General features: G+C 51.6%; 12 protein-coding genes across 12 annotated transcripts; 6 read left to right on the top strand and 6 right to left on the bottom strand.

Moving 5' to 3' along the window:
- Positions 1-1,235: 1,235 nt before the first annotated feature.
- On the top strand, positions 1,236-1,745 carry J4E88_010633 (uncharacterized protein; the record flags this gene model as incomplete). Its single annotated transcript, XM_049404224.1, has 2 exons — positions 1,236-1,492; positions 1,544-1,745. 2 exons carry the CDS (start codon positions 1,236-1,238, stop codon positions 1,743-1,745), a joined length of 459 nt encoding a protein of 152 aa, XP_049250066.1.
- A 53-nt stretch (positions 1,746-1,798) lies between these two features.
- Positions 1,799-2,515, bottom strand: J4E88_010632 (uncharacterized protein; the record flags this gene model as incomplete). Its single annotated transcript, XM_049404223.1, has 1 exon — positions 1,799-2,515. The coding sequence occupies one exon, from the start codon at positions 2,513-2,515 to the stop codon at positions 1,799-1,801; it is 717 nt and encodes a 238-aa protein (XP_049250065.1).
- A 482-nt stretch (positions 2,516-2,997) lies between these two features.
- Positions 2,998-4,155, bottom strand: J4E88_010631 (uncharacterized protein; the record flags this gene model as incomplete). The annotated part of the gene is made up of 1 exon (XM_049404222.1): positions 2,998-4,155. The coding sequence occupies one exon, from the start codon at positions 4,153-4,155 to the stop codon at positions 2,998-3,000; it is 1,158 nt and encodes a 385-aa protein (XP_049250064.1).
- Positions 4,156-4,813: 658 nt separating this feature from the next.
- Positions 4,814-5,157, bottom strand: J4E88_010630 (uncharacterized protein; the record flags this gene model as incomplete). The annotated part of the gene is made up of 2 exons (XM_049404221.1): positions 4,814-5,029; positions 5,086-5,157. The coding sequence occupies 2 exons, from the start codon at positions 5,155-5,157 to the stop codon at positions 4,814-4,816; spliced, it is 288 nt and encodes a 95-aa protein (XP_049250063.1).
- A 436-nt stretch (positions 5,158-5,593) lies between these two features.
- J4E88_010629 (uncharacterized protein) lies at positions 5,594-6,228 on the top strand (the record flags this gene model as incomplete). The annotated part of the gene is made up of 2 exons (XM_049404220.1): positions 5,594-5,967; positions 6,039-6,228. 2 exons carry the CDS (start codon positions 5,594-5,596, stop codon positions 6,226-6,228), a joined length of 564 nt encoding a protein of 187 aa, XP_049250062.1.
- Positions 6,229-7,167: 939 nt separating this feature from the next.
- On the bottom strand, positions 7,168-8,632 carry J4E88_010628 (uncharacterized protein; the record flags this gene model as incomplete). The annotated part of the gene is made up of 2 exons (XM_049404219.1): positions 7,168-8,462; positions 8,527-8,632. 2 exons carry the CDS (start codon positions 8,630-8,632, stop codon positions 7,168-7,170), a joined length of 1,401 nt encoding a protein of 466 aa, XP_049250061.1.
- Positions 8,633-9,335: 703 nt separating this feature from the next.
- On the bottom strand, positions 9,336-10,133 carry J4E88_010627 (uncharacterized protein; the record flags this gene model as incomplete). The annotated part of the gene is made up of 1 exon (XM_049404218.1): positions 9,336-10,133. The coding sequence occupies one exon, from the start codon at positions 10,131-10,133 to the stop codon at positions 9,336-9,338; it is 798 nt and encodes a 265-aa protein (XP_049250060.1).
- A 1,069-nt stretch (positions 10,134-11,202) lies between these two features.
- Positions 11,203-12,426, top strand: J4E88_010626 (uncharacterized protein; the record flags this gene model as incomplete). Its single annotated transcript, XM_049404217.1, has 1 exon — positions 11,203-12,426. One exon carries the CDS (start codon positions 11,203-11,205, stop codon positions 12,424-12,426), a length of 1,224 nt encoding a protein of 407 aa, XP_049250059.1.
- A 6,653-nt stretch (positions 12,427-19,079) lies between these two features.
- J4E88_010625 (uncharacterized protein) lies at positions 19,080-20,774 on the top strand (the record flags this gene model as incomplete). Its single annotated transcript, XM_049404216.1, has 1 exon — positions 19,080-20,774. One exon carries the CDS (start codon positions 19,080-19,082, stop codon positions 20,772-20,774), a length of 1,695 nt encoding a protein of 564 aa, XP_049250058.1.
- A 457-nt stretch (positions 20,775-21,231) lies between these two features.
- J4E88_010624 (uncharacterized protein) lies at positions 21,232-22,236 on the top strand (the record flags this gene model as incomplete). The annotated part of the gene is made up of 1 exon (XM_049404215.1): positions 21,232-22,236. The coding sequence occupies one exon, from the start codon at positions 21,232-21,234 to the stop codon at positions 22,234-22,236; it is 1,005 nt and encodes a 334-aa protein (XP_049250057.1).
- A 1,886-nt stretch (positions 22,237-24,122) lies between these two features.
- On the top strand, positions 24,123-24,414 carry J4E88_010623 (uncharacterized protein; the record flags this gene model as incomplete). The annotated part of the gene is made up of 2 exons (XM_049404214.1): positions 24,123-24,175; positions 24,243-24,414. The coding sequence occupies 2 exons, from the start codon at positions 24,123-24,125 to the stop codon at positions 24,412-24,414; spliced, it is 225 nt and encodes a 74-aa protein (XP_049250056.1).
- A 579-nt stretch (positions 24,415-24,993) lies between these two features.
- J4E88_010622 (uncharacterized protein) lies at positions 24,994-26,401 on the bottom strand (the record flags this gene model as incomplete). The annotated part of the gene is made up of 4 exons (XM_049404213.1): positions 24,994-25,562; positions 25,610-25,791; positions 25,842-26,090; positions 26,145-26,401. The coding sequence occupies 4 exons, from the start codon at positions 26,399-26,401 to the stop codon at positions 24,994-24,996; spliced, it is 1,257 nt and encodes a 418-aa protein (XP_049250055.1).
- Positions 26,402-26,695: the final 294 nt, after the last annotated feature.

Below are 26,695 nucleotides of genomic sequence, written 5' to 3'. Positions count from 1 at the left end.
GTGCACTCTCAGCAGCATCACCCAAGCCGCCTCCGCAACCCAACTCAACTTCGTCTCGTTACCCGTCGTTGCGGCGTAAGCGCCCTCGTTCGTCGTCGCACACCGACAGTCCAGAACATCGGCACACGCTGATATCACGAATGCAGACGCATCACATAGCTTTCAGGATACATCCTCTTTACAATATTGATTCCGGCGCTCACATCGTTACGCGTATTCATCACCAGGTCCATTTTGAAAGCACCAGCATGCGCATCATCTTGAAGCATGGGTGCTCTTCAGATGACTGGTTACACGCGCGTCGGGTGTGAGAACAGCAGCTTTCCGGCTCTTTAATGCGACGTGTCAATTACGTCGGTTGAAGAAGTCGTGAGGATGTATTTTTTTGAGGGTCTGGGAGTCGACGAACGGTGAGACGCCATAGTGTACAGATCTCTCGTCGTGGATGTCGGGAAATGGACGTTTGCCTGTGGGTGGTTGAAGTTCCGTCGGCGTCGGCGGTCGGAGTAATCTCGGCCGACGCGGTGGTCATGGCGTCTTGGTGCGGCTTGACCTTGCGCGACAGCGGCAACGATATCTCAACCTTCCACCTGTGCGAAAAAGACATCAACTTGCCGTCGCGATGACTTTCGAGCTCAGTCACATTTGTGCATCTCGCCAAATGTGACTTTCATCTCCATCCTGCAACACACGGATGCAGCCACGCGCACCGCGATGATCGTCATTGACGCATACGTCGCTTGTATCAAGACAACGCTCACAGTAGATGCCTGGCTTCACGTGCAGAAGCCATCTTTCCAACTGGAAAAGCAACTGAATGGTTTCTAGTTCTTGTCAGCTATACTCAACCTTGCCGTACTCAGCCTGTACTGGAGAGCCTTCCATGGAGATGCGAATGATACTCAGCAACACGGCATCTGTTAATTCACAAGATCAACGAAAGATAGATGCGCCGCGTGACCAAGACGCTTTGTCAAGCCACTGTTAGACCAGTTGGTCTCCAGCTTGTCGTGGAATATTTGGTACAGTACGCGTCATCATGTCTTTTCGAACCGTGCGACAACCACACATATTCACATCCCGAAATTCATGGTTACGTGGTTGAAGGCCACGCGCTACGCGAGTGAATCTCATCACACAAAATTTCGTTTGCTGAACAGCTAACCACTCCTTTGACTCCCCGGAAAAACCTCCACTTTGTCGATCTTTATCGCACACATCGCACGACGATAACCATGCCGCTGTTCGGATACGGAAACACCCCAAAACCGAGCGCTCAGGAAACCCAACAACCACAAGACATGAACGCCCAACGACTGAGACGCGAGAATCGTCGGAGAAGCAGTGAGCTTCGGCAATCCGATGAGCAAAGCGCTCCAGCACCCACGAATGCACGCGCTTCAACAGCCAAACGAAGCGATACCCCGACCCTAAGACAAGAAGACCCTCCGGCATCGCACAACCTGACGCGAGAAGACATCCAAAAGTGGAGGTGAGTGCTAACGTGTCATTTCTAAACGCTTTTTAATCTGACTCAACGCAGGAACGCTACGTACGAGATCAAGGCCACCTTCCCTTACGTCGACCTATGGCCATGCATGTACTGCCTCAGTAACATCGACTTCCGCTACCGAGAACGATGTTCGCGGTTCCACTGCGACAACCCTGAGTGCGTCGGCAGAGGAAAGCTGCAGGTCACCTGCTTCTGGGACATCAAAGCGGGGATTAAGAGGAATGAGGATTAGCCGCGGCATGTTGTGGCTCGTTGTTGGTAGTCTGGCCGTCCAGGAAGATGCGATTAGGTCGGCTTTGGGCGCGCCCATGGAAGCGCATCGATGACTTCCAGGCCATCTACCCAGGCACCGTGTGGCCAAAGCGAGTCGTTCCAAGGCTCTGATGTGTCGAGCAATATTACGCTCATCTCGCTGTCTTCCTCGTCTGCCTCGGATTGTTCGCTGTTTATACCGGTTGGAGAAGCCGACGATGTCGCGGGGCCCTGAAGCAGGGTTGGCCGAACAAGCTCCGCATTCGCCAAAGTCGGAGGAGAGGCTGCTTCAGGGGACTCTTCGCACACTGTCGCCTTCGCGGCGGCTTCTGACACAACTTCCGGTGTTACTTTTTTGCCTGGAGTAGCGACATTCTGCTCCCTCTCACGCGGTTGCGCCACCGGTTCCCCCTCATCGTCTTCAGCCGCCGTTCCATCGCCCGTGATTGGGATCTTGACCAACACATTCTTCCTCTGCTTATCGATCTCCGCATTCATCAGGTTCGCTAGTCGGTTATGGTCCTTCGAAATATGCAGAAAGTTCTCGTTCACGAACGCTTGCATCTTCTCGGCCGAGTCTCGAGCTCGATCTCGACATGCCATGATGTCGCCAAAATACTCGCGGTACACGGGGCGGACGGCGGAAGGTAGCTTCTTCGTAGTACTGACAAAGATGGCTTGCACATGGTAGGGTATTAAAAAGGTGAAGCCCCTGGACGCGGATGAACTGTAGTAGGTGTAGTCTGTCATGGTTGAACTTTGAGCGTACGGCTTGATCGAGTGTTTAGCTGAGCAGCAAGTGTTATTAGGACGCAATACGCAAGAATTATAGAAGCTCGAGCATGCTCATACAAGGAATGGTCAGTGTAACCAAGGCACCATCCATCATGAAGGCAACATTGCAGTGAATATATTTGCAAGTATTTCATTACCACGGTCAAAAAGTTCGGTTTTTCCATCCCATCCATGGTACTGCGATGACGCAGAGCGAGACGAGCCACTCATGACTCCCGAAATACATAATCACCACATACGCAAAAGACACTCCTTATCAAATAAGAGAAATCGCAATCCTCAGAGTCTTACCACAGTCAAGCGCCTACAAGCCGTCCAAACTATCCAGAGTACCCATCAACGCACCAGCCGACAGATACAAAACACGCAACGACCCGCTTCTGACGTCTCGTAAACCCCCTTCGACGCCTTCATAGCACCGAAGCAGACCTGCAGTCCTATTTCTTCCGGCTATCTGCAACCTTGGCCTTGATGTATCCAGCCCCAATCATCGTGTCGTTCAGCATATCGAGAGCGCGGCCGACTGCCCCTGTCGGGATACCCACAAAAGCGTAGCCCTGCTTGACGACGACCTTGTATACGGCGAAGCCCTCGAATATGGTACGGATTCTGAGGTCTGTGATGTCGTATGGCAGATTTTCCAGTTTCAAGTCCGTGATACCCGTAGGTGGTAGAGGAGCTGGAGCAGCAATTGGAGGGGCGCTGGTAGAGCCAAACTCGGCTTTCTTCTTCCTCTTATCCTTGTCCGACAAGTCCACTTTGATGGTGCGACCTTGCCACTTAACGCCATTCTTGAACTGTGCGAGTATAGAGTTTGCTTGCGCTTGCTGAACGACAACGAAGCAGAATGTCTTGCCTGGTAGAATATTGACGTCGGTGATGGGGAAGTCCTTGAAAATCTCTCGCACCTCTGTCGACGAAATACCGACCTTCACGCCACGGACGAAGAGCGATACGTCCGTAGCGCTGGGCTCCTTGACAAGCAGTTTCTCCATTTCTTCATCAGGAACGCATCGAGCGTTGAGTGTGGCGTTCTTCCAGTAAGTACCCGCGTACTGGCGTACTATTTCGACCGCCATCCACGGCTGCGCGAGCTGCAAAAGTCCAACTCCCGGGTCGGGTGTTTTAACGTGAAGGATATTGATGGGCTCGTAGTAGCCATAGTCGGTTGGGTTTAGACGCTGGTTCTGCTTGGTGGCTTCAATGTAATGGTCTCGCACCGACTCTAGCAACTTGTTCATGTCACTCAGAGTGTGTTTTGCGGGAAGACCGGTGATCTCAACGGTGCGTGAGTGTATTTGGTGATCCCGGGCGCTGACGAAGTCGGAATAGCGATTGGTGGCGTGTTCAGGAATGGCTTCGTTCCAGAATGAGGTCGCGATCTTCTTGCCGGTTGCCCCGAAGTGGTAGCCTTTGTGATTCTTCTCGAATATCGCGGCGAGCTCGGGAGCCTTGAAGACTATCCAGGCGGACTCGCCTCCTCCCGCTCGTGTGTAAACTTCTTCGATTTCGTCTTCGTGCAAACGTAACTCAGTGAATACGTAGGATGACTCGCAGTTGGAGGGAAGGTCGCTGATCAGTACTGTAGAAGACATGGCTGAATGTGTGTTTCGAAGAGGTAGTTGGGGTTAATTGAAGTTGTTGGTCACCCCGGTATAGACAAGTGTTGTTGGGCAGAAGTCTGTGATCCAAGTAGAAAAGCGAAAAGGGTAGATATATAGGGCGCTTTTGTACAATGAAAAGTAGTAGAAGCCTGGAGTCAGAGTGTAGCCTTAAGTATTCATTCGGTCGAGTCGCGCAATGTTTGTCAAACCATCCACGCCGTCACATGGAAATCGCGCAAACAAGGAATGTGTATGCTTTGGAAATATCTTTCATTTCAGTGGATTCTAACGAGTGTGATAGGCTTTAGCCATGGTTTCCAAAGCAGAGTCAACGGTAGAAGACGCAGTTCTCATCTGTTCCAAGCGCACTTGCCGCTCTGATTGAGGCAGCCTGATGGACCTCCAATGCACATCGGCCCACGAAGACAGCGGGCGCAATTGTATTCGTAGCAATCAGCTGTCTCATCGCAGGGCGCTCCCGCTACGCATTCCGCCCTCTGGTGCACAGATAGCACCCCTGGCAGCTTTGCCTCCGATGTTCTGACGGTCGGCTCACGTGCGATGATGTCGTCCGGGATGGCCCATAGCTGGGCGTCAGACGTCACGGTGCGTCCATCGCTGGAATAGTGATTAGCTTCATTCTCAAGATCTACTGATAGAGGAGTTGATTGGAGCAAACGTACACGCCGGACATGACGGATGGGTCCGAGCCTGTTTTAGCAAAGAACTCGGTGATCTGAGGCCCACTGAGCTGGACAAAGTCCAATACAGTGTCGTGTGCTGCGTTCAAGCTACGAAGCACTCCATCGCGTCCCAGATCCATCATCGCGCCGTAATCGAAGTTCTTGAGTGCTTCGTCGAGCGACTAATGTCTTGTTGTTAGTAAAGTGTCGATTGAACGTGGTCCTTAAGAGTACCTACCACATCTTCATGAGGCGCTGCTGCTGCTAACAGAAAGGCCGCACTGGCGGAAACGAAGAACGAGAACCTCATGTCGAAATCGCTGTGTGATAGAGGAGGCTTTGTGTAGAGGAATTTGTTGAAGTATGCTTTACTAGGATGATGTTCATGTCGTCGGCGAGAAATAGAGGCTTTATAGGCCACTGCTGGGCCTCTTCTCGATCCCTCCAAGTTGTCGAAGTACATGTTGGCGCATACTCACATGACTGCGAGGCTGGTAGATCGCAATGCTGCGTCATGCAGGATTCTGTTGGTCAGCACTGCCTGGGTGTGCCGTCTATAAGTACGCCCCGCATCTCAACCTTTGCGCACTGCATCCTCTTCTCGCGGACACCACGTCGCCTGCTGCCACCACTCTATTTAACCCTCCACCCGAGGTTGCATTTAATAACACCTGAAGCTAGTGCTACTTGCCTAAATCCTATCTCCCACTGTACACGAATCAACGATGTCCTGTTCATCCTCGCCAATGCCGCGGAGCCAGAAAGGATTCAACGCCAACAACGAGGAACCTTCAACCGCAGACCAGAGTCAACACGAAGGCGGCGTGGAGAAGGCCGCCGCTTCCACTGGAGCGAGAGTCGTGACAGATCCGCTGGAGATCTTCATCGACTCTATGCGAGAATGCGAGAATAGCCATCACTTCCACATGATCTGCAGAGACGGCGTGATGAGAGTCATCGAATACCTACCTGGGCCGCCTGACGAAATCACTCAAACCAACATCTTTGATGCAAAGCCCATGTCGCCGGAGCTGATCAAATCATGGTTGGACAGAGGTCCATGGAGTCAAGAGAAAGAGGACAGATTTCGCGGGATTGATGGTAGAACGGTTCCACAGGAGTAAGTCGCACTATCTATCGCACGTTCATTGAGCAGCGAAAACATCGACTGACATGATGCTGCAATTGTAGGCAGTGGATGAACCCCCCTGCAGGGCTGATTCCAACTTTCGGCACCCAGAACGAGCGCGACGAGAATATGAGAAAGCACCGCGAGGGAAGGGCGGAGTTAGAACGCAAGATTGCGAGTGGCGAGGTCGAACGGGAACCGGCGATAGCCTGTATGGCCATCCAAAGCAACTACGACCTGAGTCCTCGTTAGGGCGTAGCCAGGACTGTCTGCAGGGCGTACATCGTGTTGGTGCGCAGGTCTCGTTTACTGGATTCGGATCTGGGGGTAATATGAGCCACGAGGTCAAGATGTTGGTATTCGTTAGTCTACATGAACAGCTTAGTATACGTAGAAATGGATCTCGTTAACGAATGAGGATGCTGATCGTATTGGAACCATGTCAAGTGACATAAGTTTATATTATGCGACCATACAGGAGACTATAAATCATCACGGGGCGACGCGACTCCATCCTTCTGGGAGGCTTGTGACTGAAGGACGGCTGGAACGGCGTGCGCATTGGATGGTATCTTGGTAGCGGCCGTGCACCGGTGGCGACGCGCACCGCAACATGGGTGCGTGTTGGTAACAACAGGTAATCATCCGTCACTGCAAGATTGGAAGTACCCAGGTGTCTTTGGAGAAAGGATCGAGCAGGAAAAGCTGGAGGAGTGTCGGCGCGGCGAACGGGCAGTGCCGCTCCGAATGCGGCATCCCATTCATGAGGTTGCAGCAAACTTCGCGCCACACGGGAAGCCGGGACCGTGGGCGACGGATTCAAATACAACCGACCCCTGAGAATTACGCCCTGCAGACAACATCTAGACATCGGCCTACAAACGCCGATGATCGGCCTTGTCACTCCAGCGGAAGCCCCACCATATCGAAACTCTCCTTCCACGTCCTCTCTTCATTCCCCTCGCCGTATGCCCACGGCGCACACCCTTCTCGTCATGAGTCACTTTCATCTTATCGTGTCTTAATGAGATCAACTGAGGATGGTGATTCCTCGCATCCTACTAAGAGCACAAGTTTGCATACCTCTTACATTGCTACAGCAAAAGGCTATCTAGTGACTTCCATGAGGCCCTGCAGTCTATGCTACTCTTAGAGCGAAAGTAGGGCATATCCCCAACATAACATATCCTCCTAGGCATCCCCTACCTCCACCTCCTCACCACCCTCAACCTCCACGTCCCCACCCGCCTCATCCACCTCAACAAGAAAGTCCTCGTCCCTCGCTACCTTAGGCACCTCGCAAACCTCAAGCGCTTCCCTGAACACCCTACCCGCCCTCGTATCCTCCCGGTACCTCTTCTTCACACTCTCTACCCACGCCAAACTTCCAGGTGTGACCAAATGCGGATTAGCACCAGCTTCAAGTAAGACCAGACAAGCGATGCTACGACCGTAACGCATCGCTGCTTGGAGAGGCCGCTCGACACCGGCTAGGTACGCGGGACCGTTGGGATCGGCGCCTAGTTCCAGCAGCGACTTGATGAAGATGCCAGCGGCTGGTGTTGTGCATAAGTTGACGGCGGTGAGGAGGGCGTATGTGGAGCCTTGGATCTGGTTGATGGCTAGGGTAGTTTGACCGATCTGAGGACCGAAGAGTAGATGCAGGAGATCTGGCTTCGAAAGACGGCATGCAGTTTCGAAAGCGGCGTAGATGGTTGATGGACCGGTTTGCGAAGGCAAAGCAAGAAGTAGCTTGAGTAATTCTTCTTTGTTGGTTTGGATAGCCTTGTCCAGCCAGGCTTTCATGCAGGCTTCGGTTGCTGAGCCGAACGCGGTGATGTACTTGGCCAGGAGGTATTTGGTCATGGTCATAGAGTCGTCTTCCAGTCCGATAGTGGTACAGATGGCCTGGCGGAAGGATACATGCTCGCTGTATTGGTATCCAGCGACGTCTCGGTCCTGATTGGTGATGGCTTGCTGTACCAGTGCCTTGGTGGCAACTTCTTGGCCCGCATACACCGCAGCATCAAGTGGGTAACCAAAAGCTAGTGACTGCGTCCACAGAAGACACTTGTTAGCGCCGACGAAGTGCTTCAACGCGTCGAGCTTTCCGGTTGCGGCGGCTGCAGCAATCAGGGCAGTATCAGTGACCCGGATGGTGTTCGGCATGTAGTATCCCAATTTGTTGAAGTCAGTGGTAACGCATCTGAACGCGTCGCTGTGGTTGCGAACAAACAGTTCACACAGCGCCCTCCTAAGTGCAGCCTCTTCAGTGTCGTTGGCGATCCATGGAGTCATCGCTCGCAGGATAGCGCGGATGAAGTCCGTCACATGGCTGCGTGCGAAGCCGTTGAGCTTCTTGCTTCGCACGAAGAGGAAGTCGGCGAGGTACTCCTTGAGGATCTTGCGGCCGGCAGGCGTCTTGAGGTAGGCGTTGAGGGCTGGATTGGCGAGAATGTCGTACGTGATGTAATCGCGGAACGAGGCTAATGTCGCAGTCTGTCAGCTTGGGATGTCATGTGTGCGGTTGTTGTATTGTTGGGTACTTACTGCAGGTTCCTCGAGCCAACCACGCTGCTGGTATACCATGCTTTCTGGCTAGTGTGTTGAAGACGCGCTGGACGATCTCTATCGGTAGATCGAGTAGCTGAAGCATGTTTGTAACGTGTTCAGCGGCTGAGATGTCGAGTTCGAGGTAGAGGTAGAAGTGATGTGCGTCGGATCCGGAGAGATATTTTATATCTGTGTGTTGGCCTGGGCGCGTTGGATAAGAGACACTGAAAGTGGAGTTGGTCTGGCAATTGTCGCCCATTGCGCAATAATTCATCCTGCATTGCGCAATAACTCATCCTCCATTGCGCAATGTTTTTCCCGGACGGGCTGGTGAGATGACTAGCCTTTCGTAAACGCCCGGCACAGTGATTGTTAAGTTGTAGTACTCACTCAAACTTGGCATTCCTCTCATTCGTATTAGTTCCAAGATACCTATCGTCGATTGTCAGAGACACCGTAGTAATGGCAAGATACCTAGGGTACAACTCACCCGGAGCGCTTTTCAGCTTGCTACAAGATCAGATGAGACCAAAGGCGCCTCAAACGTTTTCGTGCTTGACGCAACTTATAGACTTACTATTTGATGCACTTGCAATTGGTAGTGAGAATTTTGACCGCCCAGACGCAGCGTGGAAGACAGAAAGCCTTCTACAATTCATGCAGTCGCGGGTATGATTGGTCAGGCGCCAAGGTGGTGAAATTGCTGGTAAGATACCTCGAGAACTCATCATATGATCCTTTGGGTGAGTCGAATATTTCGAGTAAGCTGGAAGTCGACTCGCTCCCAGCATGAAATGAATGCAGCATCATTGATTAGGCTGGCGTACACGTGTCGCATCTTCCCATAGCTTCGGCCCCGGAATCCTGTACCCAGCAAGCTTCCGATGTACGTCTACTAGTATACCTTCATCCTTCATGCCATATAACTCTTTTCCCAGAATACCACCAACTAGCTTCTTCCCCTCTTCACTCGACTTCCGTGCAACGCGCAAGTTGACACACTGTGGATATGCCTGGGCGCCATCTAGGTTCTCCGCAACATGCAACGCGATGATCTCATGTCGCAACACATAGTACCCCTCCGCGAGTCTTTCCGGTATCTCGACCATCCAAGAATACTCATTCGCAATGAGCACATCCGCTGCCCACGTGCCACCGAGATCCAATGTATCCCAGCCTGTGCTGTTCAGCCATCCAAGCTCATCGATCTTCACCCATGCCAGATCTTCACTTGTCCTGCTCGTGCAGCTACCCTCGCAGTCCGCCAGGTACGTCATGACGGGACCGACGTGCGATACTGGCCACTCGTTCCATTGTAGCTTCAGCTCGTCACCGGCGGTGGTGTTGACATGGAGAGCGCCTGGTATAGCGTTGTAGTGACAGGCGATGTTGGAGTTGTTGAACTGCGAGGGTGGGACGTATATGTTGCCGAGATTTGATGCGGACCATGCCGCAAGTGGAAGCGGAGGTATAAGATCGTCCGAGGAAGCGGGATCCCAGCCTTCGTGTATCTCTCCGCTAGATGTCGTGATTTGGGTTATTCGGCCGTGGGCATGGACAGCGGTGGTAAAGAAGCCTTGTATTGCGATACTGGAGAGTCGCATCTCTGCGTGACGGGACGGGTTGCTGTCGATGGGCCCAAGAACTTCTCAAAACGGGAAGCGATGAGCACATTATGTCTGTCTTGTAGTGACCAACGACCGGGATATTGGGCTCGTGATTTCGTTCGTAATCGCCCTTTACCCATACACACCTGGTAATTACCCCAGATTCCGCGATGTTGTACCTCATATCGATATGGACTCGTGATTGGCCAAGCTCTCCGGTACCTTTGAAACACTTACTCTAGACTTCGCGCCTCTGCCCAGAACACGTCGCGACTACTACATGGCTTGGAATTAGCCATCTTGACATGGTCAGCTACCCCCTTAGGAACGTATGAACAGGCTCTGTCGCTGCATCCTGGGCTCGGAATAAGACTATTAGGGCCCAATCACAATGGTGTCGGTACTTGACTTCTCTTCGAACTGTGTCGTGTGTCAGTGTACTAAGAAGGCCGCTACTCCTGCGTAGGTTCCTATAAGCTACCGCTCAGCAGGCAGAAGGTGACGATGACTGCATTGATCTGACGTAGACCAGGAACCTAGGTAGCAATGGCCCAAAGTTGTATCGCTTTTGTCGTTCGTCGTGAGAATGCGAGGATTATTCATGAAAGATTCCGAGCTGTGGTGCATCTAACACGCGATGCTCCTGTAGTGGCATTGCCTTTCGTTTAGTATCGAGACGCGGGGTGAAGGATGTTGTATTCATGACGCATGACGCATGACCTCGGGAGGCGGTGACACCTGGCAGTCGACCTGAGGAAACAACAACAACAAAATGTGGGTAACAGTCGCATATGATGCATATGTTGAACACGCAAAATGAGAAGTGTGGGAAGTAAGGTGATCCATGGTTCAGTACGTCGATGCGCGAAATCCCCGTGACACACGCTGAGGCCGCAAATTCCAAGGTTCCGTCGCATCCGCGCTAGTGTGGGGAAACGCTAGTGGCTTGGCGCCCCTCGGCTTCCCCGTAAACCTCGTGACACGCCCGGCTCTCAATGAACCTTCACCTCCGCAAGGAAAAGTCCAAACTTCCGAGGTCGTTATCTACAACTTCAGGACGCTCAACATGCCACACGCAGCAGACTCAGAGGATCCAAAGCTTACCGCCACCCATGTCGCCGTTCGAGAGGCGCGAAGTTTAGCCAATGAAGCCACGCTCAGCCAATTGACTTCAATGGTGAGCCACGACCCTGCTGCAGATATTTCTGAAGTCTTGAAGCGAGAATCAACAGCGTATCCTCGTCTGGTCGATGAGCTCGCCGAAGCGTTTAACTCATCCCCAGTTGATGAGTCGCACAATGATGATCACCAGCCCTCCGTTGCGACTGGGCTGCTGGACCTGCTAGTGGATGGCTCCGTCAAAGTCACTCACTCTTTAGACCAATCGGTGCTGAATCTGGTGCATCCAGCATCAGAGTGCGATGAAGTGCTCAACCATATACCCAAAGAAATGGCGGCTGCATTCAACCAGTTAATACGCGGTGGAAAGATCCTATTTCAGCTCCACGACACCTTCGTCATCGAGCTCGGGCCGAGCCATGTAGTCAAAGTCGCCCAGTCTCTTGATCCTGATCATATCGATAATATACAATACGTTGCCACACACGTGCCGAAGCTCCCGATTCCCCACTGCCTAGGCGTTTTACGTAGTGACCAAAGGACTTGTCTGTTCATGTCCCGAGCAACAGGCACTACACTTGAAAGCGTCTGGCCAGATCTCTCCACTACGCAAAAGACATCCGTACAGGAGCAGCTAAATTCTTTGTTCCGGCTCCTCCGCACTCCTACCGCCGAGGACTCTGGATCCGGTGTACGTCTAGGGAGTTTTACGTCTGGATTATGCAAAGATCTGAGGAGAAATCAACGCATAAGCTCAGCACCTCTACGCACCGAAGCGGAATTCAACGACTTCCTTCTCCAGCACCCCAATAAAACAGTAACGCCATGTGTTGAGATGCTTCGGAGCTCTATGAAGGACGATCATCGTATTGTTATGACTCATGGTGACTTGCACCCCCGAAATAACATGGTGATTCTGGAGGTTAGCCAGGCTATTCCAGTGCAGGTTGAGGTGATGCACACTGAACATAAGGTCGTTCGAGTGTCGTCTATCATCGACTGGGAGGCAGCAGGCTGGTATCCAGAGTCTTGGGAATTCGTCAAAGCCGTGAGCATGATCGATCCTCGTGGCCCCTTGAGTGACTGGATCGACTTCCTACCCACCGATGCTATCGGATACTTCCCCATGGAATTTTCCATCGACCGCCTGCTCGACCAGTGGCTTGGATGATGGAAGGAATGACATGCCCTGGAAAGCATCAGATTATGGAGCAAGAGATAAGCAGACCCTTACACCTGTCAAGGTGCCGCCTAGCAGGTACATGGTGACGATGGTAGCATTGTTCGCGCATACACCAAGTAACAATGGCCTCAAGTTGTGTCGCATCGTAGTAGAGGCGGGATAGGGATGTCATATTTATGACGCACGAGCTCGGGGGCGGTGGCAGGGGACCCGCAGCAAAACGGAGCGCGTGGGGAAACAACACCAACAACGAATGCGTAGCAGTCGCAAACATGGCGGACGCGCAACGTGAGAATTGTAGGAGGTGATCCATGGATCAGAACGTCGATGCGCGCATCCCCCTGATGCACGCTCAGGCCACCAACTTCCGTCGCATCCGCGCTAGTGTGGGGGAAGCGAGATTCGGGTAAGAAGATGTGGCGGAATGTAGTTAGTAGGCAGTTTCAAGCTCTTGCATCGAAACATGCTGCCTGCGCGAAGGATTGCTGCTGGGCCTTTTGGCCCCAAGAATCAAGGCACCTGTACAAACCCCGGCCGGCTGATCTGGTCGTAACTTCCCAGCGCCAGCCGCACCACATTTTGTCGCAATTCGTTGTCGAAAAGCAAAGTTGCCATAGCATACCTACAAGACTCAGACCAGAGAAGGTGATTTAATTCAAAATTGAATAATGACGTTAAAGATGATAGTCCATGTCGAAATGTCGCCAGTCGCGGCCGCCAAGAGATCGTAAGTGATGACGTCGGCGAGGCTGGCTCAGCGCTTGAGCCTTCTACACACCGGCTGAATTCTCTGGAGGTGAAGATACCTTTGGTCCAATACCCCCTTCTCGCGCATCAGGCTCATAAATACACGCCGGCCACCTCGAGTAGACTTCTGCATTTCCGCAAATGTGCATTTGCCACATCCATTACCGTACGCATGCAGACTAGGCGTAGATACGCACTCCGCATCTCCCGTCAATCACGAAAGGAGCAGTCGTAGCTGATGTTATCGGTGGGCGTGGGGCAAACCATCATTGGATGCTCACCACAGCTGAACACGAGATGGGCGGTTCACCGGAAGCTTGGAAAGCGCCACGATGCCTGACAGCCCGTCTGAGGCAGCCCCATCGCCGGATACTGAGTCTAGACTATAGATCGTGCTCGTCACCCGTTTTTCTTGTCGCACTCAGCTGTATTTCTCACACGCTCCACAGGCTTGTACCTTGCGACGCTGCCGCGGAATTTTACCGGCTTGAGCTACCTAGGTATGCACAAGGCTGAGCATCATACAACAACAAATTGCAATAACCAGGTTCGATGTCTTCGCTGGCTGAGGGAACACCGCTTGCGATGCAGGAACATGCGGCGCGACAGCTGATCGAGACTATTCGAGTCAAGCATAGCACCGTCGCGCATGAAGAGCTAGCAGAGATAGTGACTAGTCTACTTTATATGTAAGATTTGAGCATTCCTTGGTCCAGTTCTGGTTTACTCAAGTGCCTAGGACCTCATCCGATCTGTACGAACAATCGACGCATTGCATTTTGGAGCTTTTGCAAAATGCAGATGACAACCGTTACGATGCAAACATATTGCCGACTCTTACTTTCACGTTCGAGCCCGGTGGGCTTCGCGTGGACTGCAACGAGCACGGATTCAAAGCAAACCATGTGGAGGCAATATCAACTGTCCGCCACAGCACCAAAAGCGGCAGCAAACATTCTCATGGCTACACCGGAGAGAAAGGCATTGGCTTTAAAAGCGTCTACCGTATTGCGGATGAAGTCTGGATATCGTCCCGCCAATACAGGTTCAAATTTGAGAAATACCAAAGGCTTGGTATGATAGCCCCCGTGTGGGCTGACTTTCCGAGACCGGTCATCCCTGGTGTGACATCGTTCTTTCTCAAATTGGCGGAGGAGTACAATCAGGAAGAATTGGTCATACAGTTGAAAGACTTCGACCCTCGTCTTTTGCTGTTCTTACGGAGAGTGAGGAGAGTATGTATCAAGGTCCTTGAAAACGATGGTTACGAGTGGTCACAAGATATTCTCAAAGAAATTAGATCGGACGGGATGAACACAACAACGACATTGGACACTGGTAGTACTCAACAGCACTTTGCGACATTTGAGCACCACGTCAAAGATCTCCCTCCAGACCCAAGAAGGCTACATATGTCGTCATCGGCCCTTAGCTTTGCGTTGCCAATCATAAGTCTCTCTGATGAACCAATGCCAGCTCGTCAACAAGTATTCGCACTACTCCCCATCCGAGAGTATGGCTTGAAGGTAATTATACCCCGCTTTTGGATATAGGATCGGTCCGTTAATCGCCGATGATAGTTCTTGCTGAACGGTGATTTCATTCTTACAGCAAGCCGTTCGAACATTGATGAGTCTCTGCCGTGGAACCAAAGGCTTCGAGACGGCTTAGCAGACGGGTTCTTAGCAGCTGTCGGCCACTTCAATGGAGGACCTCTAAAATACTCCTGGCCATTCTACGTTCCAAACAGCGACGTTTCCTGCTTCTTCTTGCCTGCTAGGCATACCATATCAACGCGGCTACATTGCGAAAGCGTCTTGGAATCTTCTGCAGCTTCAATGGCGAGGCCGTCTAGTCTTGTCTATGTTCATCCGGACAAGTACGCAGACTCTTCTGGTAAACCCTTCACTCTTTGTCCAGAGACAGCAAGCAAGTATCTCTCAGCCCAGTACCCTCAATGGACTATCGAATCAGTCTTATCCCTCGGAGTATCAGCGATGAGCGATACTGATTTCTTGGAAGACCTCACAACGATGATTGAGAATGATGCGTCGTTATTCCGTACGCAGAACAGCACCTGGCACCAAGAACTTTCGAAAGCCTTACTTCCGCTTACGCAAAATGGAGAATTGAGGAAAAGGCTGGTACGCCTTCCTATCATATCATTGCACGATGGCACATGGACCTCAAGCCAGTCCGCACCGGTGTTCTTCGCAGATGATCTTGACCCAGCAAATTTTCCCCGTAGCATTGGGCTATCCATCGTTGACCCAGCGGTGTCTCGAATCCATAGTAGGAAGACTCTTCTACAAGCTCTGGGGATTGTGCAAATTGACAGCGGCCGTCTATGTCAGCACATCGCAGATGCCCATGCTTCGACATCATTTCACCCGGAAAGGTTCACTAGGGCCGAACTCATCTCTCACGCGATTTATTTGTTCAAATCTTCGTGGACACCTCCTGATTGGATAACAGTAGACCTGTGGTTCGCCACTTCAGATGGTGGACGATGCAAGGGTTCGCAGACATACATCCGAGGGGAATGCGATGCAGATTCTGCGATGGCCAGAGTCTTCAACAAACTTCGGAATAGATTCTCAAGCGTCCACGACAACTATTTCCTTGCTCCAACCTCAAACGAAGCGGTGCAACTAGCAGACAGCCTTGGCAGTCCATTTGCGACATATTCAGTGTTACATCTTAGCACTCCAACCACTGGTCTTGTGACCGAGGTTGACGAGACTGATTTCCCACTCTACGAGCATGACTTCGAGTTTTCAGGTCAAGCAGAGCTTGTTTTCGACATTGATGACGAGTTCTTTGCTGAAGACAGCCTTATGGATGGACAAATCCTTCTGACCAAATCTCCCACCTTGCGCCAATTTCAACATACGGCTCCTGCGGCTCGAACGATCCATGACGACTATACAGATTTGTCGCGTGACTTCGACTTTATCTTTCAAAGACGTTCTAATCGGCAGACAGACGGATCGAAGTCGAGTGCATTGCAATCTTGGCGACAATATATGATCAAGACGCTGCACCTTTCAGCCATACCACGTTTGGTGTCCATACATAAGGGCATCTTTGGGGATAGATATCGTTTGTCTAAAGAGTTCAAGTTCTTGTTCAGAGTGTGCTTGCTTGCAGACGTGTTGCAACTCCTCAACGAACATTGGACTACCTATGCGGAGTGGCTTGAGTTGAGTGCCGAGCAGCAAAAGTCGCATGATGCAATTACCGCAAACAAGGGTCTTCTAGAAGAGATTGGAGCGGTCAAAGTCATGGGTCGCTCAGGTCAAGTACCGTTACGTGAGATGGTCCTTCCAGACCTGGATACGTACGTGGACGCCATGGATATTCCACTGGGATATCTGCAGATAGGAAACTCCAGAGATGGCACCCTGAGACGTAGACTGGCATGCTTTGGCGTCGCCGTCACGAACGATCTTCATTACTATCTGATTTCTTTGCAGGCTGTGAGCCATCAGGCATCACCGGAACACGACATACTTGCCTATCTATATGAACAGATTCAATCGCGCTTCCTGAATGATGAGAATGCAGTACAGTATGTCACGAGCCAAATGCCGATCCATCCAACGTCGTTGTACTGATGGATTTGTAGTTTAGCCTTTGAAGATGGCTCCCTGATCTACATGGGCCGACGAGCTACTCGCGGCGATGAGCCTACCTGGTGGACGATCCAAAAGGCCATGAGAAATCAAGACGAAGTTCTGCGAAGATATCCGGGATGCAGGACTATGTTTCTGTGGCTGTTGAGCAGCGCCACAGACGATATCAGCGCTCTTATCAAGCAGACCTCCTCTATCAGTACTTTGTGGCCATTGCAGCAGATCTTGGACTTACTCATTCGTATCAGCACATCGCTAGACACTATATCGCCCATCAAAGTAAGACTAGCTGTCAAACCCCTGGGTCATCGCACCATATTTCCTGTCCGTGGCCGCGTACAGCGACAGGGCCCTTGCGACTTAGCATCCGCTGAAGACCAGACATGGTTCATAGCTGATCATGCCATCTTTAAGAAAAGTTTTGAAGGTGTTGCACCACTTCTGGCTATCACGGCATCGGATTTAAAAAAGCTGAATACCCTGTTGGGTGCGTTGAACCTAGAGACACGGAAACTCTCCGAACTCTGTACAAGGAAGGTTTTCCCGTCCGGTGAAACACATTACTCTGCTCGAGATACTCGATTTTTCCAAAAGCGTTCTACCAGCTTCTTCGTAGAGTACGTCACCTACAGTACTTTATTGCACAGAATGAAATCTAATCAGTCTCTAGCTTGATACCCCAGGATCTTCATGACCGAGATAACATCCGCATACAACTCGAAAATGCTGTTGTCATGGTCGCTCCTAGGATCGTTGAGAGATACATCTTTCGATACATGGCTGGGCCGGAATATGTCGGGCACGCCCGAGAAGCCAAGATCGCATTCCGGGTCGTATCCGGGGGCAAAGATTTGCACATCTTCACTACCAGCAAAGATTCGATACATCAACGACGTCTCTTTCCCCTTCTGGATACAATGGCCGAACATTGTGGTATCAAAGACAGTACTAGCTTACGTCTACTTGACGCAGCCATAAACGAGAGCCGTACAGATAGAATTCACAGCGCTTTCGCCGATGCTGGATATTTAGGTCACGACAGCAAGCAAGGTAGGCAGAAACATTCTGTTACTAGGCTTCCATTTCCCGTAGCCCTGCTAACGCAACATCAGAAGACAGCGCATATCCCCCTACAAAACAACGTCATGCTCGTCGAACTGGGATTAGTCGGATTTACTCCACTTCTTCAGAGTCAGGGGACGGTTCTGAGTCCGAAGATAATGCAAGAAGAGCTTGGAAATCCGATCCTCGCTCACGAAACCGGTCTGGTAGATCGCGACGCGGCAAGAAGAACAAAGTTGGAAGTGACTCTGAAACATCTGATCGACGTTTACCACTGTTGAAACTCACGGAAGTGGAACACGAGGAACCTAGCAATCCCATCGACGCGCAAGGTAAATTTCTGGTTATGCAGACCTTGGATCCGAACAGACACCTTGAGTACTATGGCGAAAAGCTCCTTTCTGAGACTTTCAAGACCGAGTTGAAGGGCACATACTACCCTGAGTTTCATTGGACGAGCGAACTTCGAGTGAGAGCCGGTTTGAGTGAGTTTGAACCAATGTCAATGTGGGAGTTTAATCCAATGTGGGATCCATCGCCATTCACTCTTGCAGATGAGCAGGTCTCAGGCGAGATGGTGCAATTTCTACTGCGAAGAGGGCTTGACGTAGCTGAGCTTCGGACGTTGCCTCATCCTTCCTTTTGTATCGAGATTGCCGTATCTGGTGGAAACAGAAGCGATCCGTTTGTATGGAGCACGGCCCAACTCAGGAGAGTAAGTCTTGACCCGCATCAATATCCATACCGCACTTTGACTTGTGTTGGGTGCTGATTGTTCCTCAGATGCAGAACTGCCGCCTCGAGTCTAGTAACGGACTGCTTGATAGGCACATCATGCTTCTTTTTCACATAAGCGACGTCTATTCCAAGCCAACCTTCGAAGTATTTGTGGACCCCTGGGGGCTCATGACATCGAATCGTCTCGTCTTTCCGGGAGAAACTAAATTTCGTACCATGATCAAAGACTTCAACCCCTCCGACAAACTGTCCCCGGGAACAGGTCGTGCATTGATGGTTTCCGATTCGCATCCCACAACCACAGCCGATTTACCCACCACTGGAATCAACCCTCAAACAAAATTATGGCCCACAGTCATATCAGATGTTCAACTTCCTTACCAGTATGTTCGTCTCGCGAGAGGAGAGATACGGTTATTCCTACTCTTTCCAGGACAGCAGTCTGAACACATCCGTGGCATGTTACTCACCGTGCCGTCTATCAAAGACGGTGGGAATTTCCGTGCACTTTCTTATGAATGGGGCGAAAGGAAAAAAGAAAGAGAGATCTTTACGGAAAGTGGAGTCTTGAAGATCTGGGGGTCTCTTCACAAGGCCATCCTGACCTTGCGAGGAAAACAAAATGCTGCAGTCTTCTGGATCGATGCGATCTGTATCAATCAAATTGATGACAGCGAAAAGATACAGCAGATACGGTTGTTACCTCAGATCTTCCAACAAGCCAGCCGGACTATAGCATTCCTTGGCTCAGATCGGCGCAGCGATGATGCTATTGAAACCTTGCTACAGATCAGGGCTAAGCTCGACAAATCAGAGGAATGGCCCAAAGAGCTGAAGAAGGTCCCAGAATCCTGGCAACATGAGTCTAAGCCACGCTTAGAAGATCCTATTTGGCAGGACATCAAAGTTCTGTTTGACCGAACGTGGTTCAGACGAGCTTGGATTGTACAAGAAGCCGTCGCTTCCCTTACCGTCACATTTGTTTGCGGTAAATGGATAGTAGATTGGGAGGATATCCATCTCGCCATGGAGATAGTGCAACAGAAGCCACACTTGCCAAATGACATTACAGCTTCCTGGGCGCCATTTTCTACGCTTTCGAGCCTGCGAGAACTGGAAACACGACAACGTCGCTTCAGTCTCTTCACGTTGCTGGATAAGTTTCATTACATGCAATCGACTCTCAAGCGCGACCACTTCTTTGCTTTGCTAGGTCTAGCATCAGACGGTGACGAAGACGGCTTTTCGCCTCGGTATGGTTCAATTCCATTTGTCTCAATTGCTGTTCAGTACGGCGAAACCTTCGTCAAGCAGGGCAAGGGAGCGCACTTGCTTCGCAGAGCTGGAATTGCAGGAAGATCAGATACAGCAAGGACCCGATTTCCTTCGTGGCTTCCAGATCTCACTGCAAGACCGAGAGACAGACTGCTTGATCTACACGACCGTGGCATCATATTCAACGCGTCGAAGGGCGTGAAGGAAGACATCAACACGTCGAAGGGCGTGAGGGGAGACATCTTCGGTCGAGACTTCCTCGAGGTCAACGGCTGCATTTTCGATGACATCATTGAAGTAAGCAAGACCTCGAATGGGCAGGGGCCAAAACAATGGGTAAAATACTTTGCAGAGATCGACGATATGATCAATGCTCTGCACAGTGAGTCACTACCAGAGTATCGCCATGATCTGAAAGTACAGGTTCCTATAGCAGGAGCACTCTCACTCGGAGAACTGAGCATCGAAGACTCATACACAGCGTTTCGTCAAAGCTTGAAAAAGGCTAGATTCAAATCCGCAAAACAGTTGAACCTACGTACGTCTAGAGCACCGATTTCCAAGACGTCCAGCTCTATACAGACAGGAGTCATGACGATGCAGGAAAAAGGCAGACAGTATGAAGAGCTACTGAAAACGAATATCGCAGGCTGGAGGTTCATCACAACGAAACGCAAGCACTGTGGTATCGCACCCAACGGCGTTCGAGTGGGTGATGTTATCAGCGTCATTGGAGGTTGCGACGTCCCTTTTGTAATGCGAGGGAGCAGGAAGTTCATGGAATTCCGCCTCATTGCAGGCTGTTACGTTCATGGGATGATGAAAGGAGAAGCGTCCAAGTTTCCAGATGTCAACGAAACCTACTTCTTGATCGACTGAGATAAAAGAGCACTACAAGGAGTTCGCTACGAAAGCGCTGGGCAAGGAAGCTGTTCAGTCTAAGTTTGAGGCTGGCGTTAAGAGGCTCGGGCTAGCGAACATCTATAGCGGTGTTGGTATGTAGAGCAATTCAAGTGGTGCAGAAAAGGTGCACGAACATCGCTGTAGACGTGATGAATTGTAACGTTCACCTCTCAGTTGTGCTCCGCTATTAATGTAGCGGCCAACCGCTGCACTTCACAAAAACTATTGGTATATAGTAAGTACCATAATACGTAAGCTGCTGCCTATTCACGGAACAGTCAACCTTGGTAGAACATCAACGCTAACTCGTAATAACCAACACCAATATGTTACAACAGCTTCTTCGCATTTTGTGAGAACACATTCCAAGCCACCGAGCCTCCGTCCTCTTCACCACTACCTTAATAACTACACGTTCGAACTCTGCCTCACCATGCTATCGCAAATACGCACCCGCCTCCAATCATGGTGGCAACAAACACCTTTACCAGCAGCTGCCGCAACACCTAACTTCCAGAAGTGGCATGTCTTTGACCAAGACCAGTGGGTTTCATTTGCCAGCGACGAAGCCACTCAGCTTGGCATCAAACACCAGTGGGCGGGCTCATTCCGCCTCGTGAGCTGGAACGTAAACGCCGATGCGCCGTTACCAAAGTCTCGTATGTCTGCATTACTACGTGCCATAGAGACTACAGGCGCTGCAGACGTTGTTTTCCTGCAGGAGGTATCAAGGGAAGGTCTTACAGCGCTGCTTGAAGATTCCTGGACACAGCAAAACTGGTACATAAGCGATGTCGATGCCTCCGCGTATGGAACCCAGAAGTTCATCAGCATCACGCTGGTCTCCAAGCTCTGGCTAGCCACAGAGGGTATCTTGCTAGGCGCAATCTGGAGGGTCGCATTACCTAGTCGTTTTGGACGCGACGCGCTGTGCTGCGATCTGATCCTTAACTCTCAGAGCAAGCACACCTCCGGTAAAGGGTCCACCCGTGTCCGACTCGTCAACGTCCACCTGGATTCGCTGCCAATCAATCCGTCGATGAGGCCGCGTCAAGTCTCCATCGGTGCGTCGTACCTCAGGGCGGCTGGTCGTGGGATCATCGCCGGTGACTTCAATTGCATTCTTCCGGAAGATGACGACCTTGTCAGTAGCAACGGTCTTACGGATGCGTGGGGAGAGCTTCATCCAGACGACCCAGGTCATACTTGGGGTGTATACGGTGAACAGTCTTTCCCGCCGAACCGGTTGGATAAAGTTGCTCTGCTGAACCTCCACCCATCAGCTATGCGCATCCTGCAAACAAGCGAAATGAGATTCTGTAGTGGAGAGACGTCGGCCGATGCAGCGGAACGGGGGTTGAACGCGCATTTCAGCGATCACCTGGGTCTTTGGTGTGACATTAGCTGGGCAGAAGACCGACCGCAGCAGGAACGGTGAGGCGACGTGCGACGAGATGCTAAGACGGTCGGAGCTGGCATTGTCAAAGTTCCGGAACATGATGGACACAGTCTACACAGGAGTGAGACGAAGACATCGCATGCCCGTCGGCCGACGGTGGCCCTCCAACACCGCCGACGCCCGTGAAATTTCGGGGTCGGCCGCCCGACATGCGACACCACCGTCAGACCAAGACCTCAACATTGCCCAGACAGGCAATACACGTCGAAAACCATCGAAAACCTTCGGCATTGCGGTGCGACAGGCCCGACAGCCATCGGGGCGCCGGATTTGATGACGATGCGATGCCCCCGTCTTGTCTGCGACTAGAAAGACGGGGCGATTTCCTGGATGTTGCTTGGCGAGACCGGCGGGTTTTGGGAAGGGAGGACCGAGACCGAGATCGAGGGCGCGTTGGGGCTGGTTCGACACGTGATCTTTGACGAGTGACACGGTCAGTGTCGGCATTGCAGTGCATCCCTGCATATGTTCAAGGCTGACTTCATTTCGCGATGCTGGAGAACCTTGGAAGCTGGAAGACTGCGCGATGCCGACACCCCAGGCATTGTCGGCTATCGCACGCTAGCCGATAAGACCGCCGACTTCACCGAAGCAGGAGGCCTTTGATCGATGCCGCAACGAGAAACGATCTGGATAGAATTTTGCGAATATCAAACACGCGGGAGGGGACGAAGATCGCGTGAAAGTTGTTATCAATGAGTTTGGCTCGTATGATCTCCAATTCCCTCTACTTCGGTCTCGGCCACGCAGTTCGTCACGTGAACACTCAAGACATCCTTATGGATCGCAGTACTGACCTTCTCGCTGAGCAGCCTTTCAAAATACAACTTGACTTGTCATACAAATCATCTTCAGCAGCTTTACTATCGTTATCTCGAGGCCGGAGGCCGTTACAGCTGCTCGTCCCGGTCTGCCTTGTCCAATGAGAAGTGAAGCTGACCGATACGGCTAGCTTGAGGTCCCTGCATGCAGGTCAGGTCCCGCAGACGCAGGGTCCAACCGGTCGTCGGCGAGAAGGAAAGTCTGGGGTCTCTTGACACACTTTCGCGCTCGCTATCGTCAGAATGCAGTACTAGACTTGTCAAACAACTCAATCTAGTAGCCACAAGATGACAGACTCAAACTACAAACCCTCATATAGCTGCTGGAACGTCGCCAGGAGCTGAGCACCACATCGATCTGACATGCTTGAACCTCCACCGCCTTCTCCACGCGACCTCAGAATAGCCGAACTTCGAGCATGGGCCATGGATCTATTCCCCGGCTCGGCTTCCCATCTTGGATGACACGAACATGTGGTTGGTCGGATTGGTTGGAAAGCACCGCCTCGCCTCGTCTTATCAGCTAATCCGGGGGACTGCCATGAAGCATATCGGCGTATCTGCAATGAGCCGTCGGCCCAAGCTCCTGGTAAGAGTCAGAGGTGATGAGCATAAAAGCGCGGAGATATCCCGGGGTTTGAACGTTTGAACTGAAGCTATCTGCATCGTTGTAACAGTGGACTTGAAGCAAGATACGAAAAGGCACGAGCACATCTCTCAGACTTACGATCTCGGTTTCCTTTTCGGAAGCAACACATCGAAAGGTGAGTACCAAGTAAACAATAAGATCCCGCATACACCTCCGTTAGAGCCACGACTACAATGCAGGGTCTAGAATCCACACTCCATGTTCCGCGGAAGCACAACCCACGAACGCAAGGGAGATCTACAGGGGAAGAAGCGGTCAGCTAACGTGTATATGTATAGCATCGTTACACATAACAACAAGTATCCAGACCAGCATCGCTTTGTCTGGCAAGCATACCCAAGCACAAACACCTATCCCATCAACTCCTACCGTAACAACAAAGTACTATATTCAAGATGTGCTCATACACATACTCGTGGTATTACTGTAACCACGATTACTATATCTGGTACGCCCTTCTCCTACCCTTCCCTTCCCTCCTATCTCGACCTCAAACCCAACTAACACCCCCACAGGGCCAACAGCATCGAAGTCTGCTCCTCGCGCCTCCTCTCGGGCTACTCCTACGACGCCTGGTCCATCGACATGTGTTCCAAGATGAAGATCGAATGCGGCGGCTTCTCGAATTACTACTGCACAGACTGTTCAGAAGATGTGGCGTTGGAATTTGAGCTGGATGAATTATAGGTGGAGAGGGAATCACGTTTTCTTTCGGCTTACGGGGAAGACAAGCGGGTACCTATGCAGGGTAAGTGAATGTGTGGAGTAGAGTGGATGTGCGGAGACGGAATCCACGTCCGATAGCACATGGCATGGAGCTGACTTGCCCTGCAGGGCGATTAACATGTTGCGGACCTTACTGCGCGTAGCGTTGTGACAGCACGCGTGCGCGTTTGGGGTTATTGGTCGAATGAGGCTCACCGCCTTGTTGATGCACGTCCTGTGCAGTCAGCCTCGTGCATGCTGCATGCAGCATCAATCCCACGCGGTACTTTCCTTTTCACGTTCTCGGCCTGTGTTTGACGCGCTATACCTTTTCATTTTATGATTTGGCTTATCGGCGCACGCAGGCGCATTCACCGGCTTCTAAGCCTTGTTCGAGATGGAGTTGTTTGGGATAGGCGTTCGGAATTATGGGAAACCTTGGTCAACTCGTTGAATACTGTTTGTATAAGCTTATTTACAGCATATACTGCTGATCGCATGCTGTATAGCAATGACCCAGACTTCTGCTTGTTCCTGCCTGTGATGTATGCCATCGAGGCCTTACTCTGTCAGACTATCCTCTGCCGTCTTCGGGCTGACACCGTATCCTTCCTCCAGTGTCCGCTTGACCTGCTCAGCTCGCCTCCTTGCATCAATATACATCATGAATTCCTGGTAGGTCCTTGGCATCACCCTGATGTTCTTCGGTACCGTGAACGTGTAGTTGAACTGCCCTGTCGGCTTGCTGTGGCCATGCTCCACATCCCGCACCTTTGAGTCAATCCTAATCTGCACTCGTGTATATTCGGCTTGATCGTCGACCTTTTCGTCGGGCGCGCCGATCAGCGGCGGGTCTGTGTATACGACTGTAGCCGTGAGGTACAGTATGCTACCGACGGGTACTGGGTTCTGGAACGTGGAAGGGTCGAGGGAAACGAAGGTCGGGCGCGCGTGTGCGAAGGCTGCGGCAGCAGTGAAAGCGAGTTCGAAGGTCTGCTTGAGGAGGAAGCCACCGAAGATCATGAAGTGATGGCGATTGCGGTATTGCGGTTGCATGATTGTGGCGGTCTGGAGACGCGTCGCATCCATAAAGACAACGTTATCGGGTTTGCGTAGGTCATCGTAGGGGTCTAGGATTATTAGTTGGGGGATGAGAAGTGGTAGCGATAGGACTGACCATGATACTGCAACTGCTTTTGCCAGAAGGCGTGTATGAGGTCGCTTTCGAGGTCGTTCGGCGTATGCTTGAGCAAAGAGGTATCTCGGCGCTCCTTTCGCACTTTCGAGTTATGCTCACCGAGAGCATATAGGCGTTTCTCTTCGGGCGTCTCGACGATTAGAGGATTGACGTTTACGGGCCTGCGGACCAGTTAGCTGCCAGAATCCTTACCCACTATGTTGATCTTTACTTCTTGGTGCCTGGATCTAGGGAGACCATGGTGAAGGTGCAGTTGATCAAGACATCCTCGTCTTTGGCCTGCTCGCCCTTCTTAGGTGCTTTGGCAACCTGCATCGTGATCTCCAGACTGCTTCTGCCAGTCGCATAGGTCACGCGGCCAGATAGTTCTAGATCGCATATCTCGGTCAGTGGGGAGTGAATGGTAATGCGGTCGCAGCTAGCCGTAACAGTAGTCACGTCGTCTCCGGTATGCTTGTACCTGTTGCAGCTTTCAGACCCGGTCAGCTACTACGCGTAGCTGTTGAACGCTTACGCAATGATGCCGGAGAGAGCATCGAGATCCATGAAGATAGTTCCGAGCCGTATATGCCCTGAGGCGTTAAGATATGTGTCGAGGATCCATGGGTCCTGAGCCAGCGGGAGTACAACCGAATGGTAGCTCTCGCTCATACGTTTGCCTGTCAGCTTGCGATCTTTGGGTACTTCGGGCTTTCCTGAAGGCTCCGTAGATTGTTTCCCCTCTGACTGCTGTTGGCGCAAGGCTTCAATCCATGGGGTGCGCACGCGCATCGACGTGAGCTCTCGAAATACGCCATCGGTGCGTCGCGAGGGGCTGCAATGAAGATGTCTTCGACCAATTGAGCCCGCGACCGCTACCGGAGACCTGCAAATGGCGTTTTGGAGCAATGCAGCTTGACTGACGCGCCGAAGCGCGTTGGTGGTGAGGCTCCTCATGTTGCGACGCGAGGTGGAGGTTGCAGGACCCGCGAGCCCGCGAGGAAGCAACAACCCCCAGGGTGCTTGCCGAACCCATCTCTTGGCACCGATAACGATACATCAGTCTCAGACCCCGCCGCTCCACCA

Source organism: Alternaria novae-zelandiae, assembly GCF_023758075.1.
Source record: "Alternaria novae-zelandiae strain BMP 2774 chromosome Unknown scaffold_36, whole genome shotgun sequence".
NCBI classification, from domain to species: domain Eukaryota; kingdom Fungi; phylum Ascomycota; class Dothideomycetes; order Pleosporales; family Pleosporaceae; genus Alternaria; species Alternaria novae-zelandiae.
This window is presented reverse-complemented; position numbering and strand designations above follow the sequence as displayed.